Source organism: Cygnus atratus, chromosome Z (assembly GCF_013377495.2).
Source record: "Cygnus atratus isolate AKBS03 ecotype Queensland, Australia chromosome Z, CAtr_DNAZoo_HiC_assembly, whole genome shotgun sequence".
Classification (NCBI taxonomy): domain Eukaryota; kingdom Metazoa; phylum Chordata; class Aves; order Anseriformes; family Anatidae; genus Cygnus; species Cygnus atratus.
Genome location: NC_066396.1, coordinates 61,236,093 through 61,254,591, shown reverse-complemented (window position 1 = coordinate 61,254,591; position 18,499 = coordinate 61,236,093). Strand labels below are relative to the sequence as shown.

The 18,499-nt window shown below is 37.8% G+C and overlaps 1 protein-coding gene across 1 annotated transcript in view; it reads right to left on the bottom strand.

The window, feature by feature from the left end:
* WDR36 (WD repeat domain 36) overlaps nucleotides 1-18,495 on the bottom strand; it is a 32,856-nt gene extending 14,361 nt beyond the window's left edge. The window contains exons 1-14 of the mRNA XM_035562632.1: nucleotides 18,212-18,495; nucleotides 17,453-17,480; nucleotides 14,576-14,676; nucleotides 14,087-14,204; nucleotides 13,039-13,171; nucleotides 11,389-11,443; nucleotides 10,419-10,551; nucleotides 8,525-8,700; nucleotides 7,833-7,953; nucleotides 5,453-5,518; nucleotides 4,396-4,479; nucleotides 2,746-2,900; nucleotides 1,500-1,614; nucleotides 22-187 (exon numbers count right to left, since the gene is read on the bottom strand). Of these exons, the coding sequence (XP_035418525.1) occupies nucleotides 22-187; nucleotides 1,500-1,614; nucleotides 2,746-2,900; nucleotides 4,396-4,479; nucleotides 5,453-5,518; nucleotides 7,833-7,953; nucleotides 8,525-8,700; nucleotides 10,419-10,551; nucleotides 11,389-11,443; nucleotides 13,039-13,171; nucleotides 14,087-14,204; nucleotides 14,576-14,676; nucleotides 17,453-17,480; nucleotides 18,212-18,370 (1,610 nt within the window). The 5' untranslated portion in view covers nucleotides 18,371-18,495. The remainder of the gene's footprint in view (nucleotides 1-21; nucleotides 188-1,499; nucleotides 1,615-2,745; nucleotides 2,901-4,395; nucleotides 4,480-5,452; nucleotides 5,519-7,832; nucleotides 7,954-8,524; nucleotides 8,701-10,418; nucleotides 10,552-11,388; nucleotides 11,444-13,038; nucleotides 13,172-14,086; nucleotides 14,205-14,575; nucleotides 14,677-17,452; nucleotides 17,481-18,211) is intronic.
* Nucleotides 18,496-18,499: the final 4 nt, after the last annotated feature.

Sequence of the window (18,499 nt, the reverse complement as noted above, 5' to 3'; positions counted from 1 at the left end):
GAAATAGTTTTAGTTTCTTACCTGTCTCTGTGAAGCAGAATTCCACTTGGAGAAGATGAAAGATCAGTGGAGTGAACTAGATCTTTAGTTTTGAATTTCCAAAATTTAATTAAGCCTTCACTACCAGCTGTGATTGTCAGCTGGTTTAATCCATCCACTGCTAACCCCCTTATGGACCCCTCATGTGCTGCAAATTAAGGGGAAAAAGAAAGTTTTATTTCAGAATTGAAACAGTTTAGAAATCAGCATACGGCTGAATACTGTTCTGTTTGTCTTTGCTTAACTACATTAACTGAGCCGTAAGCATATGACAAACAATTCCAAAGTGACCTGACAAGACTAGTTGAATTTTAAAGTCTTTGTTTATTTTATCGGTACAGAAACCAAATACACAAAACCAACTTGTATTCAAGTAAGCATCTAGGAATACAAAAGAATTCAAATAACAACAACAAAGTTGTGCATAGTTGAAGCTGAAGATTAGGTTTTCAATTTAGGAGGCTTTTTTGAACATTAAACTTAAGGGACTTTTTTTTGTATCATTTAAGGATTTTTTCCAAGGAACTTGACCACTTCACACAGAATTTACAGCTTCAGATCTTGCACAAAGTCTTGTGTTTTTTTTTTCCACCCCCTCCCCCCCGACAACTTTATACTGCATTGTAAAGATTGTAAAGATAAGGCACAGCTCCTCTGTTTTTGGATAAATTTTATTTCTTATTCTATGCCTATGGTTTACTGGCCATAACCAAACTTAAAGAATTGATCCCACTACCAAGGTATAATGATATTATAAGAAACCGCTTGAGATTTCCTAAGTTAGATGGCTTTTAGAATCCCATCAAGGTTTAAAAGTTCATCAGGACTCTTTGTTTCTACAACCAAAAACATCAGACTATAAGGGCCCTACTATAAATTGCAGATTTACAAAGCAGCAGCAAATATACACAACATGAAATATATATGTGCACAACCACTGGAAGGAAATGAACACCTTTATTCACATAAAGTCCTAAGTTTGCAGCTAGGTAATTAGATAAAAGTATTTGCAAAGAACTGGAATTGCTTAGGATTTCCATTTCCTGAGTATATAAAGTACTCTTTCATTTATAAGCAGGGCACACGAAACATGTGAAACTACCTCAGAGAAAGAACAGTATAACAAGAAGCCAAGTACTGGATATGTGAGTATCTCAAAGACAGCTGAGACCTCAGGGTCTCATTTTAGTGCTAAACATATTGGTAACCAACAAATTTATGTTGATTAAAATGAAACAGATGCTAATGTCACAGCTATTAAAAGTAAGGGGGATCATGTCCTTCAGAGTAGGTCTCAAATTACTTCTGATTATAGTACAAGCTACGACAGTATAAGGTAGTTACAGAAATGGAAAGGATTCATTCCCAAATTCAACTCGGAAAGTATGTTAGATTCCTCAGATGACAGAATACTAAATCATTGCTGTTCTGTTAACAGTCGATATTTTAGAAATTCCTACCTCTTTCTTTGCCATAGCACCCTCTGTGAAGGCCAGACTGCATGTTATATACATCTACTTGTCCTGTTGACATCCCAATTACAGCAAAGTTCCCACAGCTGGTAATGTCAACAGCCTTTGAGGGGGAAAAAAAGAATTATGAAAATGATTCTTAAAATGTTTATCTAGTTAGCAAAATTGTTAGAAGATAACTAATGTATAATAGGAATGCAAAACGCTGTATGTTTTTATTAAACTTCAAGGAAAGTTCCATGGAATGAACAACAGATCACATCTCTAAACAGTGGAGAGGAAATATTAAAATAAACAAATCTGCAACAAGTAAATAAGGCAGTGAATGCTTATGAAGGATAATGAAATACTGACTTGGTGACGTTTTCATTCAGAAATATACCTAGTCACATCAAAGTTGTAATCTAAATGAGTAACTTAAATAAGCAAGGAAGGCATCTATGATTTCAGTACCTAACATATGGACCAAGCATACCTACTGCCACTCTGCTTGAATACCAGTACTGCCGATGGCACACCAAAACAGGCTAAATTCACACAGAGCTTAAGTAGTGAGAAACAATGGTCTAATGTCTTTAGAAAGACAACGAATCCGTTAGGAGAAAACAGGTATTTTTCAGCTGAACTCATCTACCACTTAAATGCTAAGCATAATGTCATAAAAACAAAATTTACTCTAAGATAAATCAGTACTATGAACACACAGCATATGAACTACATGTGCCACAGAAAGTACTTGTATTGAAAACTGGTAAACCCTCAGTAAACACTTATATATCTTTTATTGACTGCTTGACTTTCATGGTGGCCAGCTCAAGTTGCAAAGCATTTTAAAGAGACTATCCTGTCTGCAATTTGAAAATACACTTTTCTACATTGCCAGGAAAAAAAAAAGTGTCTTCAGCAATTTGCATTCACAGCACAAGTATATCATAGGCATACAGTCAAATCTAAGTCATTATGAGAAAATATTGGTAAATATACACCATTTAACCATCTGAATTTGAAAAACTGAATCTTCAGTTAGACTGTACGCTTAAAGAAAAAAATGCATATGCACCGTTTCTCTTAATAACATTGCAAAACAGTTAGCAGGACACACTAAGCAATCAGAAAGAACTCCGCAAAGAAACTAAAACACCTCTAGACAGTGCTTTTTCACTATAAATATTGCTTCTGTATAAAATCAAAACAGCATATACCATAATACTGATATTATCCTAAATAAACTTACTGTTGCATATATATCAACAGGCTTGTTTTTCCTAAATTCTTCTGGCCTCAGTTTATGAATTCCCATAGAAGTTTTCTGATAGTTCCAGGTTGTACAGGTTATATACCCTTGATGACAGGCAACAATACCATCCCAGTCACTTTGATGTGCCACTTCTGCAATGCAACACACACATTCGTTTCAGAAACAAGCATTCAATCAAATAAGCATTTTCTGATATCATAAGAAATTATATTTTGAAATACCCTTAGGCAAAACAGTTTACATTTAGTGTTCTTGCTGGACAGATAAAGGGTTATCATTTAGAAAAAAACGCCTGGGAAACTGTTGTGCATATGCTATTAAAACTAAAATACTAACAAAACCACACACATTTTTCTGGATTGTCACATTTCATATCTTTATATATTTGAGTCTATGCGGTTTGAAAAGCATATTTAAACATAAATGGTTTGGTTAAACTGTTCAAGCCGTACCTATTTCCAGATGGGTATCCTAACATTTTCTTAATCTGCTGAAGCGGCAAAAGCCACTAGTTTAACCACTTAGAGCAGGGTTTAAAAGCTACATCTGCGTCACATAGTGAAAGTTTTTTCTGTGTTTGTGGAAAAACCTTTATTCTAAAACTTATTTGTTATGGTAACAAAGTTCTGATAATATGATCAATCATATGGACTTCTAAATAACAAGTAAATTTGCATTTTTTTCCTGGAATTAATACGTGAAAAAAACTTTTTAGATCTTGAAATTGAGTAATTCTAGAACCTTAAAGAATAAAGTAACCAGGAACAAGCCAGTTCACCCTAGCAATGGAAGACAATATAGCAACAAAGAAGCAACACTAAGCAAAATGTACTTTAATCAATGTTTTCTTGTGCCCCCAAACATACCTAAGGTACTTCTAGTACCTTAAGCCTAATACCTTAATACCTTAAACAAGCAGAACATCTAACATACATTTAAAAAAATGCACACACACATATACATCTTTCTGCAACAAGTACATATCACTGAATCGTGCAAAATGTAACTATTATATTTAGTAAGAGGGCTACACAAAGCTGTAAATTCAAACCTCTCAAAACACAAAACACTGAACCATGGTTGGAAGGCAAAAGAATAGCTGCATTTAAGATAAAAACCTGAAATCTGAAGAGGAGGTGCTTCATTTGAAGAAATGAATTTTGATGAAGCAAAGATAACTGCAATTCTGCTTCAAAAGTTAGGTTCACTGAATCACAAATGAACTGAATAACTGAAATTTTACTTTGAAAACTGAGAGAAACTGGCAGATCAAAAAATCAGCTGCTACAACTAAGCATTCCTTAGCTGACAGATCTTCCTGCTGGTTCTCCAGCCTCAAGTACCCACAAATGCCAGAAGATACTGGCTCTCATGTTGGCGATTTTCAAGCCAACAGCTGGTTGAACCTGAAGATGTTTGAAATGAAATGCTCTTTTTTGAATTAAGAATGGAATTTAGCAGGTAAAATGTCATTTTAAACTGTCATTCTATTGCTTATGAAGGCCATAATCTCAGTAATTTCTTCTCAAAACAGCACAATCTTTCAATACACTTGTGTCTTTAAAAGGGTTAAATGATAAGATGAAGATGGGACAAGTTCTATCATATATCACAAGGACTACTTACCTGAAGCAAAGGCTGTAATTGGTGGAAGTGCCATTGTATCATGCTGAAGACCCTTCTTTTTTGATTTCTTTTTGTTAATTGAACCTTAAAATAAAAAAAGCAAGTGTCTCAATCTCATGATCTGAGCTCATTGGTTTAAAATAGATTATTTACTACATGTAAAGTTCCTATAAAACTTTGAAAATTTTGACTTACATTTACACAGCACTGACATTCTGTTGGGTCTGAAAAGCTAAGAAGATTAACAGAGTTCCTGTCAAAATTCATGTGATGCTGAGCTAATTGTTACCCTAATATATTCACAGACATACTACTCAACTCATTTGTTCTGGGATGTTGTGCTGACATCCTCAGGCAGAGATCCACCATGACAGCTAAAGGTGTGGTCATACAGACATGACAATATAAAGCAATGTACAACAACCAGCCATTTGAATATTCAAAGACTCAGGAATTTTAATTTATGCCCAAAGGATATAACCAATCAATTAATCTATGTCTGTCTATTTAAATATGTATAAAATCATATACAAAAATTTAAAAATAAGAATTCTCAGTCTGTCTGATCCTCACCCTACAGGAACAATGAAAATATCCCTTAAACATGGCAGTGTGTAGATGATGTTTTTTTTAAATGACACTCTACAATAAATCAAAGAAACTGAAGCCGAGAAATCTGAATGAACTGTATTAATTTAGCCTATTAAACAGAAACGGAAAATGAATGGGGGGGGTAAAGGAGTTAAAATGAAACACGACAAATGTCACTTAACGATTTATATATTTTTAATACAAAAATCATGCCCAATGTTTCCCACAGTGAAATAATACTCCTTGTAGGCTACATAAATTACTTTTCCAAGTATTTAACCGGCCAAACACTTCTGAGAGTTTTATTTATACATCAGGAGTACTGAGTTTGAAGAGCAGATGAGGTGAATAATTTTCATATAACATTTAAAGTGAAAACAAGACCTATCTAACACTGTCACACCTGTTTACATAAATACTTTTGCAGTTTTTTCATCAATATTGGTACTTTCACTGAGATACTTACCACGTCCTAAACTTTTATTGAATCTTTCATGCACTGTTGAAAAAGACTGCAACGTTCCATCTTGACCTGACAAAACATTAGCAGAAATCACCGAAGGGTGAAAACGAACCAACTTTCTATTTACTCATAAACTATCTGAACAAGAAAAGCAGAAGATAAACTCTCAGAAATCTCAGAACACCATAATAATTCAATAAAAATTCTGACCTAAGAAAAAATACAGGTAAATTCTAAGTACTGGAATTAATTAAGCCCAGTTTTTCTACGGCCTATATTCCGATTCCTACTACTTTACACATGCAGAAAATGACCAATTTATTTTTTTTTAATTACCTTCTCCATGTTCAATTACTCTGTGTCCCCTACTTTCTCCACCACAATATCTAGCTGTTCCCAGCTTCTTATCGTTACTACCGTATATATACTATGACCTTCAAGTAACTTCACAGTATCTCCCTAACTTTCCCATAACTATACACTGCTCTCACCAACTACAATATTCTTTTCTTTTTCTCTCTCTACCTAAGACATGCCATGGCTGGCTAAGAACTACACCGAAGTTAACCAAACACAAATGGTAAAGGCTGAGTTCTCCATCTCTCCTGCAAACCAGGACACTAACGGGGCTTCCCCCCTCTATCTAGTGTCCACTGTTCACAGTACTTAGAGGATTTTAATTTAACAGAGGGACAGAAGACTCAAATTTGAAACTGTCAAGCAGATCCAAACACTGTTTGGATCTGACAAGACAGAATCAGAAACTAACAGAAAATGTAATTGTACAACACATGTAAAATCAAAGGCACTATATTTAAAGGTCAGAGGAATCACAGAACATAATTATCAGGAAAAGAAGTAAGGAAACAAAATTATTCAAAGTGAACTTAAAGAATCTGAAAGACATTGGAACACAGAACTCAAGCACCTTTACTTGTATATTGTGGAAGGAGTAACAAAGAGCCTCTATAAGGCTGAAAAATTCAGAGGCAGTACACTGTAAAGAAAAAAGATTCTTTTGCATAGGAGCCAGGACAAACATACTGGGAACTGGGAACAACATCAAGCAGGATGAAGCCACGGACATTAGTGATTTTTTATTGTTTATTTGTAGGGATGCCTGTCTAGAGAAAACAGTAGCACCTGAAAGGCACTGCAATCTCATTTTTGTTGCATGAAGTTTTATCACTGGTTCAGAAAGGAATGTAGAGAGTCAGTCCCTTTACACTGCAGGAAAATCAGATCTCAAAGCTTGAGACCTCAGAACTTGCCTGTGTGTTCACTGCATATTTTTCAGTACAGTTAACAAAGCAGCGAACTACAATAACAAACTTGAGGATTTGTTAAGCAATGCAATTGTTACAGTGGCTAGTCCGGACTGAGCTGAACTACAGTCAGGTAACTGGCTACTCGAGTCCAACTTACGTAGTTGGACAACCAGCAAGAGATTTTAGCACAGAATGGTTGAGGTTGGAAGGAACCTCCAGAAGTCACCTTGTCCACCCACCCTGCTCAAGCAGGGCCACCTAGAGCAGGCTGCCTAAGACCACGTCCAGGTGGCTTCTAAAGATCTCCAACGGAGACCCCACAACATTTCTGGGCAACCTGTTCCAGTGCTCAGTCACCCATACAGTAAAGAAGTCCTTCCTGATGTTTAGATGGAAGCTCCTGTGCTCCAGTTTGAGCCTCCTTCTCCTTTCTTGGAGAAACAGTCCCAGTTGCACCAGCCTCTCCTCACAGAAGAGGTGCTCCTGTCCTTGAATCATCTTTGTGGCTCTATGTTGGACTTTTTGAGGATGTTGATGTCCCTCTTATACAGTGTGGGCCAGAGGTGGTATACCAGTGTATTGCTGGGCCATATTAATGTAACATTCATCAAAATGTAATGTTTTCAAGTGTTGCTCATGCAGACAATTTAATTATTGCAGAGCGATTAAAGATTAACTGAAGTCTCTCTTATTCCATTTTTGAAGTGCTCTGGGCCACAAAACATCCTGAACTAGACCATTAAGGAAATTAAGGACTACTAATTGATTCTAAATATGTTAGTTTCTAAGGAAGGGTAGTCACAAACTTTTTACATTAATATCTTGGTACCAAGTGACCTTGGCAAGATATAATCCAGATACAACTAAACTGTAACAAATTACAAAGAAGTCATAAACCACAACACTTGCTCAAACTTGGGAAAAGTGTAGTGGCTCCTGTAAGTTATAAAATGCATTGTTTCCTGTGTTTTTCCTCTGTTATAGTTTCATGTATTTCATAACTAAGTTTTATCCATAATATCTGTTACAGTTATTTGTTTTATTGATATAAGCTCAGGATGTTTTCTTTATAACAACAGGAAGTCAGACTGAATAATAAGAATGAGAATTCATACCTGCACTGAGAATTTGCTCTCCGTTTTGTCCATGGTATCTGATTTTTGTTGGTGGTGCACTATGTCCCATTCGACTTCTCAATACACGACCTGTGCCACCAGGTCCATCAAAAATCCACACCTGCCTCCCCGAGAAAAGCAGAAAAATGAAGGTGCTGAACATTGCAGTGACAACAACTAAAATTCTTGGCGGTGGAACAGGGTAAACTGGAAGCTGGTACAGCAAACCTCACATACTGGCTTTCACATTTGACACTAAAACTCTGGAGGTTTACAACACAGCAGCAAATTGCTCTCCACTGTTCATTATGCCCCTCCACCAGATCAAAGAATGCAAAACACAAGGGACATTTATCAACTACAACAGTTCAAAACACAGAATATTACATAAAAACTGAAACAGATCAAGGCTTAAGTTAGTAACCGTGGTTTGGGATGTGTGGATCCAAAGCTTTATTCTTCAAGGTTACCACGAAGCAATTGTGGAAGCTAGATCATGGCAGCAAAACCTTAAGCTGCTCCACTAACAAATCAGCTGAGAGCCAGCAATTTCAGTAATTTGAGTTTCATTATATTTGTTTCGTTTGTAAACTGCTACTTTAAACTGGAGTATACATTATCACTTCAGAGGATTGTAGGAGAAAAAAAAAAAACACACATAACAGCAAAGAGCAGTAGCTATTATAACTTACCCTTATAGCATTATCAGCACCATTAGTAATAAGAAGTGGCTCTCCAGGGACAAATGACATACCAGCTATCGCTGTGGAATGGGCATTTCGCATTTGACTAATAAGTTTCTTCTCTTCTAGATCCCACAAAGCAATGTGTCCAACAGGGCTACCAGCTGCCATTACTGGGTGTCCATCTGCTCAAACAAAATTTAAGAGGTTTGCTTCTTGACTTTCAGTTCATCAGTTCCTTACCAACTTTGTACATCTTAAAACTGATGCAAAAAAAAGATCAAAACCAAAGGAGAAAAAATCATTATCAAGATATGGCGTTTTTATATGAAATATCCTAATATTTCAAACTGAAACTACACAAAGGTGACTTATAATTTGATGATTATAGAACCAAATATATCTAAGTTCAACAACCAAGGCTGGAAAGCCCACAGGACCTTGACCTGCAACATTTTTTAAGACATTACTTTCTATCTCAGGTTTTTCCCCAAACTTGTAAGCCTTCACACTTCAGGACGTGAAAGCCATTGTATTATCACTCTAGAAGTTGACAGTGTATATATTTAAATCCTGTTAATTTTTTGCTCAACAACTTGCAAAAATAAATTCTCTAAGCTGATTACATCTTTATTCAATCACCCTAAGTAATAATTAAAATTCTAATTTTTGTTCTACTTCATGTGTACCGTCTAATATTAAGGAAACAAATACATCACACTAACTTCTAAAAATATATGACAAATACTCTAGTAAGTATGTTTAACTCTCATCGTGTCAAGATAAAAAAAAATCTGCTGTATCCTGCATAACTGGAAACTAACCTTTTAGCTCTAATAAAATAAAAGCATGGCTTCAAATTACAATTGCACACTTCATGGACAGCCAAAACAGGCCTAGAGTTTTCTTCTGTGGTATAGAAATTTCTTCACCAGTATGGGAATTTGCCAAGTTCATTTTCATTTAATGCCGGCTGCTCGGGGGATAAGAGGGTGGTGAAGGAGGAAGGGAGAGTGAACAGGTAGGAGAAAATATCTTCCCCTGTCCACTCCAGAGATTGACTCCCTGATGAAAAAAGGCAATAGGTGTAATTGCTAATAGTTTCTGAGATATGGTTTCCAAAGTATAGAGTCGATGACAGTGCTGAGTACGAATACCAGGTTAGTATGGAAGAGAGACAGATTAGAGAGATATTGGAGAGACTCTGAAGCTGCATGTTCAAGCAGGCAAGTGAAGTTATTTAACATTATTAACATTAAGTTAAATGGCTGAAACAAAAATGATCTCTATACTTCGATCAAGTCTCTCCAGGAGCATCTCTCATCAACAGTCTTTGCATCAATGTACATGCTGTTAAGATTTGCATGTTTCTCTATTCATATGACAGACTAGATTCAGTATCACAGCCCTGTACCCAAGATCGGTGCTACAGTAACTAGCTTAAGTATTTAGTATGAGTTCATTGGACACACACACAAAAAAGTGAATATAGTGTTCCCCTGAAACAGCCATTCAGCAGTCACCCAAGTATTAACATTCTAACTTGTCTTCACTGGGAGGACACTAGAGAATTAAGTTTGGATAGAAACTTAGCGTACTGATTACTCTGCAGTAACTCCGATACTTGTGTACTGTGTTAGCTCTTGGCACGTAAATAACTGGCTTATTTTTCTTTAAAGAAAAGTATTGTATGCCACATCTCCTGTGCACTGAGTTAGTACATGGGAAAGTGCTATGAAATAAGCCTAATCTCCCTTACTTTTTGATAACTTTTCTAGATTACCCACAGCCTTTGAAAACTGAAACTCTCATCCCAAACTTTGGTTCACAAATGCTTTTTCAAAACATTTTCCCAACTTCCATTTAGTTTTAGTGATTTTATATGTATTTTCAAAAGACTTACCTGTACGAAAAGATATTGCTGTGATGGGGCCCCAGTCTTGTTGAAATTTCATAAGAGTTTCATCAAACTTAATATTATGTACAATGATATGACCAGATACAAGACCAACTGCAACAACATCCACAGCTGGGGCCTGCAGGAAACATTGAAACAACTGAAAGTGAAAAAAAGCTTGCCACTACCATATTAATACCAGTACATACAAAACACTGCATCTAAGAACAAATAGTGCAGAAACAAAAAGGCATCTCATGAGATCCTCTATCTACATTGCCATAACCCAAATTGAGCATATAGTAAATCTAAACCAAAAAAAGAGCTGCAAGATTTTGCACCTACTCTTCACAGAATAGAACAATTCAATTTCCGTAAGTTAGAACTCCTTGGAAAAACACTGCAAGTTTTCTGTATTTCTGGTAGACCATTATGCAGCCTGTCACATGCACGTATTTTAAAATTTTACACAAAAGTTTGAGAACTAAAGATCATTTTCAAAGCTGTTACCAATACTTTAACCACTACCAGTAAGTTTTAATTATTTTTTATAGCTAGAAAAAATGAAACTACAAAATCTTCTACTGACTCAGCAAAACTCGCATTTTATTAACCTGAGGTAAAAAAAAAAAAATGTAAACAGCAAGAAACTGCCAGCATCACAAAAGTCACGATACACCTACATCTTGCAAACAATTAGTTTCTGTGAATTAGTTATGTAATTAATTGAATAAAGACTGCAGAAGTAATGAGCACAAAATGGCTAAGATGCTAAACATGGAAGAACTGGGACTAGAGAAAGGCTATGCAATTAGCCTTCAAGTCTACCTCTTTTCATCTAATATGTTCAAGAAGGTTTTTAGTTTGACTTGAGTGAAGACAAGTCATTTTTACTGCTGCAATTTTAAATTACAGTGTTTTGTTTGCTATACTTCACCAGTTATATAAGAAAATAAGATTAAAAAAACATACTAACTTGTTCAAGAGTTGTGACCCCTAAGCCCCATCCTGGAAATGAATACAAGAGTTTGCTGGAAAACAAAAGATAAACCAATTATAACTTTTCAGGATTTTCCACATCAAAATTGGCGTTTTACATGCATTTACACAGAAAAGCATGTCCCTACACACCTTTTAAGAGGAAAAACATGATACTGATAAATAAGGTTCAGAATAAAACTTACAGTAAATTTTTATTTGAAAACGTTAGCGTTGCGCTTTAATACTTCGAAGGTGACACAATCACATAATATGGTAGAGAAGACAACCCATTCTACGTCAGTTGCTCCCTATGCGTTTCTGCTTTAAATACGCCTCTTCAGAATTCCTATCATCAGCATAGGAAGCCAGTCTTCTTCCAGAGTAACTCCCTTACACGAAGACACTTCCTCGTACTACAAGTACACCCATCTTGTTTCTTTCAAGAACATAAATGGCGAAAACATCAAGCCAAATTAGTCACGCAGTACTTATTAAGGGTGAAATTATAAACACAAAATTGAAAAATTATTCTATCACCACAGATATTGATTATCATTCTTAAAAGATGGCTAGCAGCCTTCTACTCCCATCCCTCACTTTCTTCTCTTGACAGAGATTATCAGTATTTCTCCTCAGTTCAACAAATTAGTTTTTATCTAATTGTGCCAACACCTATCCACAAAATATTTTTTTTTTGTTTTAGGGAACAAACAACAGAAAACAGAAATTGCTTAACTTAGCCATGTTGCCAAAAGAGCAGTAACATGTCTATAAATTTTCATACAGTTAAGGAAGAAATTAAGGCATCTAAATAAGACCTTTAACATCTAGGATATATTGCATCCTGGACGCTGTGATGTGCATTAAAGAGACTCAAAAGTAGTACAAATGCAGACACTTGCTTTTCTGTACTTTTTAGGTTTTTTCTACTTCCTGATTTATATAGCACATACTGTGTTTCCAAAACATTTGAATATGAAGCAAAAAGTTAGCTGTACTTTCACTGAAAGTATATGGTACTTACACAAATAAAACACTGACCTATGCAATTTAACACTTATTTGCAGTATGTACATTAATACATGGGAACAGTGAACCTCCCTCTAACTTTAATGAGTCAGAAAGCAGTTGATCACAGTAAGCATGAAATACTGTCATTATGGACAGTGCTCTACTGGGATACACTCAGAGACAACTACATGTCTACACACCTCTTTCTTAAGTCTAAGTATCAAACACTACCTCCATACCACCTGCCAGCAGTTCCTTGGACCAGCACCAACCAGAAAAATTACGCTTGGAAAAGTTGAGGCAGGAGGCCTGAACATGCTTTTACTACCATTTTAATTATTTTCATGGGAAAGCTATGTGATTCCAAGAAACTAAAAAAAAGTAACTTGATAAAAAGAATTCTTGAACAATCCCTGACATTCTGCAGAGACAGTAAACAACATGTAATTTGAACAACATCAGCATGCAGGGAACAGCAACATTCTTTATTCCTGGAGGCAGACCAAGTGATAACTTATGCCAAAGTGATCAGTAAAATATTCCATGTTCAAACGCTGCCATAGCTAAAAATATTAGTTGACGTATACGAAACTACTTGGAGCATGAAGTATACCTAAGATAATAAGAATCTTACTTGGATCTTATATTCCACAGCTGCAAGCCCCCTTGCTCACTCCCAAGGAGAATTTTATTCAAATAGGTGCTTGGATGCAAAATTGCAGAAACTGCAAAAGTAGCTTTATCAAAAACCACTTGAAGATACTCCTCTGCAGGAAAAAAAAAAAAAAGGCAAGAAACAATGTTAGCATGGCTACCCCTGAAAACTGGCAGTCTTGTTATCCCTTGGCAAATGTAAAAGGCCCAAGAACATTTATTCTGCACAAATCCCGTAATTGGTGTTTCTTCCATTAAAGGATTAGTTAATCTGTAACAGGACAGGCTAAACTTGTTTACTTTATAACATCTGTTTGCTTGAAGGGATGTTTTTTTTTTTCCCCTTCGAGCCTACCTAGCACAACAATGCTGGCAGAGCTGTAGTGATTTGTATCTTTCTGAAGGATTCAGGCTCCTGCCTGAGCAAAACACCTCACTTCATTAGCATACCTTTAGTTTGTTATAGCAACTTCAAATCACTATAGCCTGTTTGCAGACACTTGGAGAGCTAGCATGCAGGGAATGACATTGGCTAACATCAGTCTGAGAATACTTTCTAAAGAAAAAAAACCTCAGGCTACTGAAACAGGATTCCATAAGGCACTATTCACTGGCACAAGAAGATGCTGACACAATCACAAGATTATTAGCGAGAAGTTACTCTTACACTGACTGATAAACATCAAGGAATTATAGGATTTAGGAGATGCTGCCAGAGCTGCTGTATCACAGTCTTTCCCCCAAAGAATGGAACATTAATATGTGATTTCTCTACAAGCAGATTTCTTTACACCTACATCATGGAATATTAGAGTATCTACACGTGGTGCAGAATCAATTCATGACAAATTATTGCTGGATTATGACCTCAAATTACTGTTTCGGTAAAACCATTATATAAGGATTTCTTTTTTTCAAAGAATAAAAAACTTCCTAACATGTTTAAAATACTTCTTAAAAATGACTGAAATGTTAAACAAACAGTGCTGTTCTATAGAACAGTAACAATAATAAAAAGTGTCTCTCACCTTCTGACTGTATGTCCCAAACAATAAGAACATTAGCAACATCCACAGAGATGACATGATCACCAAAAGGCTGCAGAAGGTGTATTCTTGCCTTGTGACCTTCATAGGTATGAACTACCTGTAATTTCAAAGTAGAAAAGTTTTCAATATAAACTGGGTAGCATAGCACGTTAACATAATACTTTAAATTATTTAGTTTAATCATCTATACATGAATTAACAGCGAATTGATTTTTAAGTACTTATTTAACTACTACAATTAATACATAAAAGATGGGTCAGACATCACCGAATCTGTTCTTATACCCTCCTGTTTTATGCTGTTATTGTTATGCTGCACCTTCTACAGAAGGCGCAATAAAACAGCTTTTCTAGAATTGAAGGTAATTAACAGCTACAGAAATACAAGTCTGTAGAAAACCAACTATCTAGAAAACAAACACTACACAACTGTTTTGTAGTACTAATTAACAAGTAAACTGATAAAACCTCTTTGTTCCTGGCAACAGCATGGAAAACATCACCGTATGAAGCAAATATCAACATTCGGTCCGCTGCCAAACAAGTAATGTCTTGAAGCAAAGCATTGCCTGTTAATCAAACAGAGAAGTTCAACAGGTTTCATATTCATAACAAAAGATAAAGTCTGACTACGTGTTTGTTTAGCATGGTGACATACCAATAAAACCGTTCTTTTGTATGCACTTCTATAAGAACACATTAATTTCAGATGACTGCAAGTACCACCCTGAATATCACGGTTGGTAACAACAGGATAAGTGCTACATTGATAAATCACAATGTGGTTCTTTGAAAAAACAGTAATTCATCAATTACTGAATTATCACTAAGTAAAGGCACATGTTAGCTTCTTGAAGGCTTACAAAATAACACTTCCACAGATTGTCAGAGCCCACAGCCTACTGGACTGTAAACAGATTACGAACCAAAAGCTCAGAAATAGCAATGTCTATTAGTTTAAGTCTTTCTGCAAACCTGCTGGTTTACAGAAGCTAGTGACCCACTCCTGCGCCTGTTTCTTCTAATCACAGCTAAAGAAACAGACAATTCACTGCTTTAAGAATGTATCTCACTTCCCACCTACTGACTGGTTCTGGAAGAGTATCTAGGATCGTGATCAACTACTTTACAAGCTCAAACGAAAAAAAAAAAAGCTTAAGCTCCAAACACCACTGAGAGGAAGCTGTTGTGGTTCTACTTCTAGAAACCTGAAAAAAATACTCTAGAGAAAAATATTCTTAAGTCTAGTGAAACAAACAAACAAGGATCACAAACCACAGTACTTCACAAATCTAAAGAGAAACACCAGATGAAAAAATCAGTCACCAGAGGAGTATGCCTATGATGCAAGCATATTATATGACCACCTAGCATCCCTTCTGCCAATGTTGCTTTGTACTATGAACTATCATCAGACACAAAGAATCTTGTACTTAGCTGTATGGCTACAGAACTTTCAAGGGAAGTATTAAGAAAATAAACAAGGTTGCACTCAATAAGAGGTTTCATTTGTTTGAACAACACTAGACATCTTCCCATAACACCTGCAAAGTGACTTAGGCATGTAATCAGTTTACAGAAATCTGGTACTCCACACAGGCTGTGAGCTAGGCTGCTTATACCAACACAGTTTTAGACACCCTCACAAAAAAGTTCAGAGCACCAACCACAAAACATCAAAAAAACACCACCACCACACAGGGATGCACATAATTTATTTTCTCAATCGCAATTCTGCATTTTAATATTTCTGGATTTGCATTTTAATATCGGTCTCAGAAAAAGCTTAAATGACTGTTAGAAAGCACAGCCCACTGAAAAAGATTTCACAGGCTATGCAACTGAAAAACAGAAGTTACACTTATTTGCTTATAGCTGCAAGTATTCACTGCTTCCAACTCTAGTCGCAGCTTTGTGATGGGCAGTTCTCCAAATTATGGGGTCAGCTGTTACTGAAAAATATTTTGCTTTATGGAATTTGTGTGAGAACTTTGTGGTCTACAGCATTCACGTCACTGAATCATCTAACTGTTGGCTGGTGGAAGTCATCTAGCTCATCCTCCTGCTCAGTTCTTCCCAAAGCTGGACTATCACCACTACTAGCTCAGGTTAACTGCACCTATGACCAGCTGAGTGTTGAAAACTTCTGGAGAAGGAAACCTCTCGATATTGATGCTGTACTACAGTTTTGTTTTAGTCAGAGACGTTTTTCCTAACCACCAGTCTGACCCTTTGAAGCAATTTGTGGCTATTGCCCCTTCTTACACTGTCTACTACCACCCACCACAAATCCAGCTCTGACATCTTTGTAACTACCTTTCAGGTAATAGAGTAGTCCTTGGTCACCTTGCATTTTACCCCTCACCAGACAAAGCAGGTCTATTTACTTCAATGCCCTTTCTTAGGCCATGTTCCTCGACATCCCTCCTGAAGAAAAAGGGAGAGCTGTGGGAGGGAAACACACGAGCTGGGTGTCGCAGTCCAGGTGTGGTCTCACCAGCGCTAAGTACAGGGCAAGAGCTGCTTTCCCTGAGCTGCTGGCTGTCTTACTAGCGTAGCTCAGAACAGTATTTGTTTTACTCACAGTGACTCCATCGCTGGCCCACATTCAGCCCGGCACCAGCACCACCCGAGCTACTTTTCAGCTGGGTGCCATGCACACAGTCAGTTCCTGGCATGTTGTGGTGTCCCAGGTGCAGAATTCTCTGCTTGCCCTTCACAAACACTGCAGGGTTTCTGTGGACCCACTCCCGGTATTTTCCAACACCTCCACGGACTGAACCTCAGGATGTTGATGAAGGCACTGAACAACACAGGGCCCTATCACTGACACTGAGGGTGCTTCCAACACATTACCAGCAGCCAACTGGATGTCAAGCCATTGATTCATACCCTTTGTCCCCAGCAGTCCAGACAACCTTTTAACGCTGTGGGGACTTTTAGTATCATCTAGAGCAGCTCTGATCCTGCAATTATACATCTTCCTTCTGTACGGAAGGCCTTGGCTACCGTCTTTATGGTGGCCAAGGCCTTTAGGTAGCCTTTATGGCTACCTTCTAGTAGTAATAAAGACAACAAAAAGCGATCAAAAAGTGAACTTTAACCACTGCTCATTCCTTTAATGCCTGTGGCTGCTTCTAGAAGAACACGGTGACAAAAACAGGAGGCTTGCCAGGTTAGAGAATTAAACCACAGTTGTAGCAGCAATCTTATTTCCAAACTGGCATCCGCTCTTTCAGAGACACCTTCAGCCTAAGTGCATACCATTCAATTTCCCCTTTTGATCTGAGAACTGGGTGCAGCTACAGTTAAGAAAAGAAGAATGAACAATCTGTGCGTACTTACTGACAGCAACGATACCAAGCTTCTTCACCTGCAATGAAAACGTTAAAATGGCATTTTTAGTGATGTCAAACTGAGTTTGCAATAAACAGAAATTCAACATTCAAGGAACCAGCCTAGCTGCAATTAGGAATTTGCATGCCTCACATGAAAGGAAAACCATATTTATCTTAAAACAGTATCTACATGGAGATCCGCAAACAGCAGATCAAAAGGAAGCGGACAATATATGCTGAAAGACACCAATCCAGGAAGCATTTATCTTAATCCTCATGAAACTAAGCACATATTTAGATAACTTGCAAGGCTTGGGGAGACTTGTTTTCACCCCATCTCTGGTTCTGCATTATTTCCAGTACAGCCACCGTATGTTATTAACTCGCCTCACTTCACAACAGACAGAAGCTATCACTAAAGAGCTAACGTAAAGCCCCTGAAGAAAATATACCCCGTGTACAGTTTATGATCTGTTGTTCACCGTAACTACTTGATTCAGTTCTGCTATTGCTTTGATATACTGAAAATGCTTTTATAGTAACAAAAAAGGGCTTTATAGTGACAAAACAAAAGGCTTTATAGTGACAAAAAAAGGGGGGGGGTGGGGGAAAGCCACGGGAAGGCTCCTGCATGTGTGGAGCCCGGCAAGGCGCACGAAACCCGGCTGGGCGACGCCTCATCGGGCGGCGCGGCCTGGCCTGGCCTGGCCTGGCCTAGCCTCCCGTATGGTCCCCCCCGTCCGCCCCCCGACTCCGCCACACTCACGTTGTAGGTATGCACGCTGCGCCCCACGGCCGTGGCCACGTAGAACTCGCGGTGCCTGCCGTGGTAGCGCAGGACGTGCGGAACGTGGCCGGAGTAGCGGCCGAGGGCGCGGAACCCGGCGAACAGCCGCCCCCCGCCGCCGCCGCCGCCCGCCGCCATCTGCCGCACGCGGCCGTCGCTCGCCGCCAGGAAGTGTCCGTACGCTTCCGGCCGGGAACGCGGGCCCCCGAGCCGTACGCCGCGCAAAGCGCTCCCCGGCGCACCGCGGCTGCGGGAGATGAGTTCCGG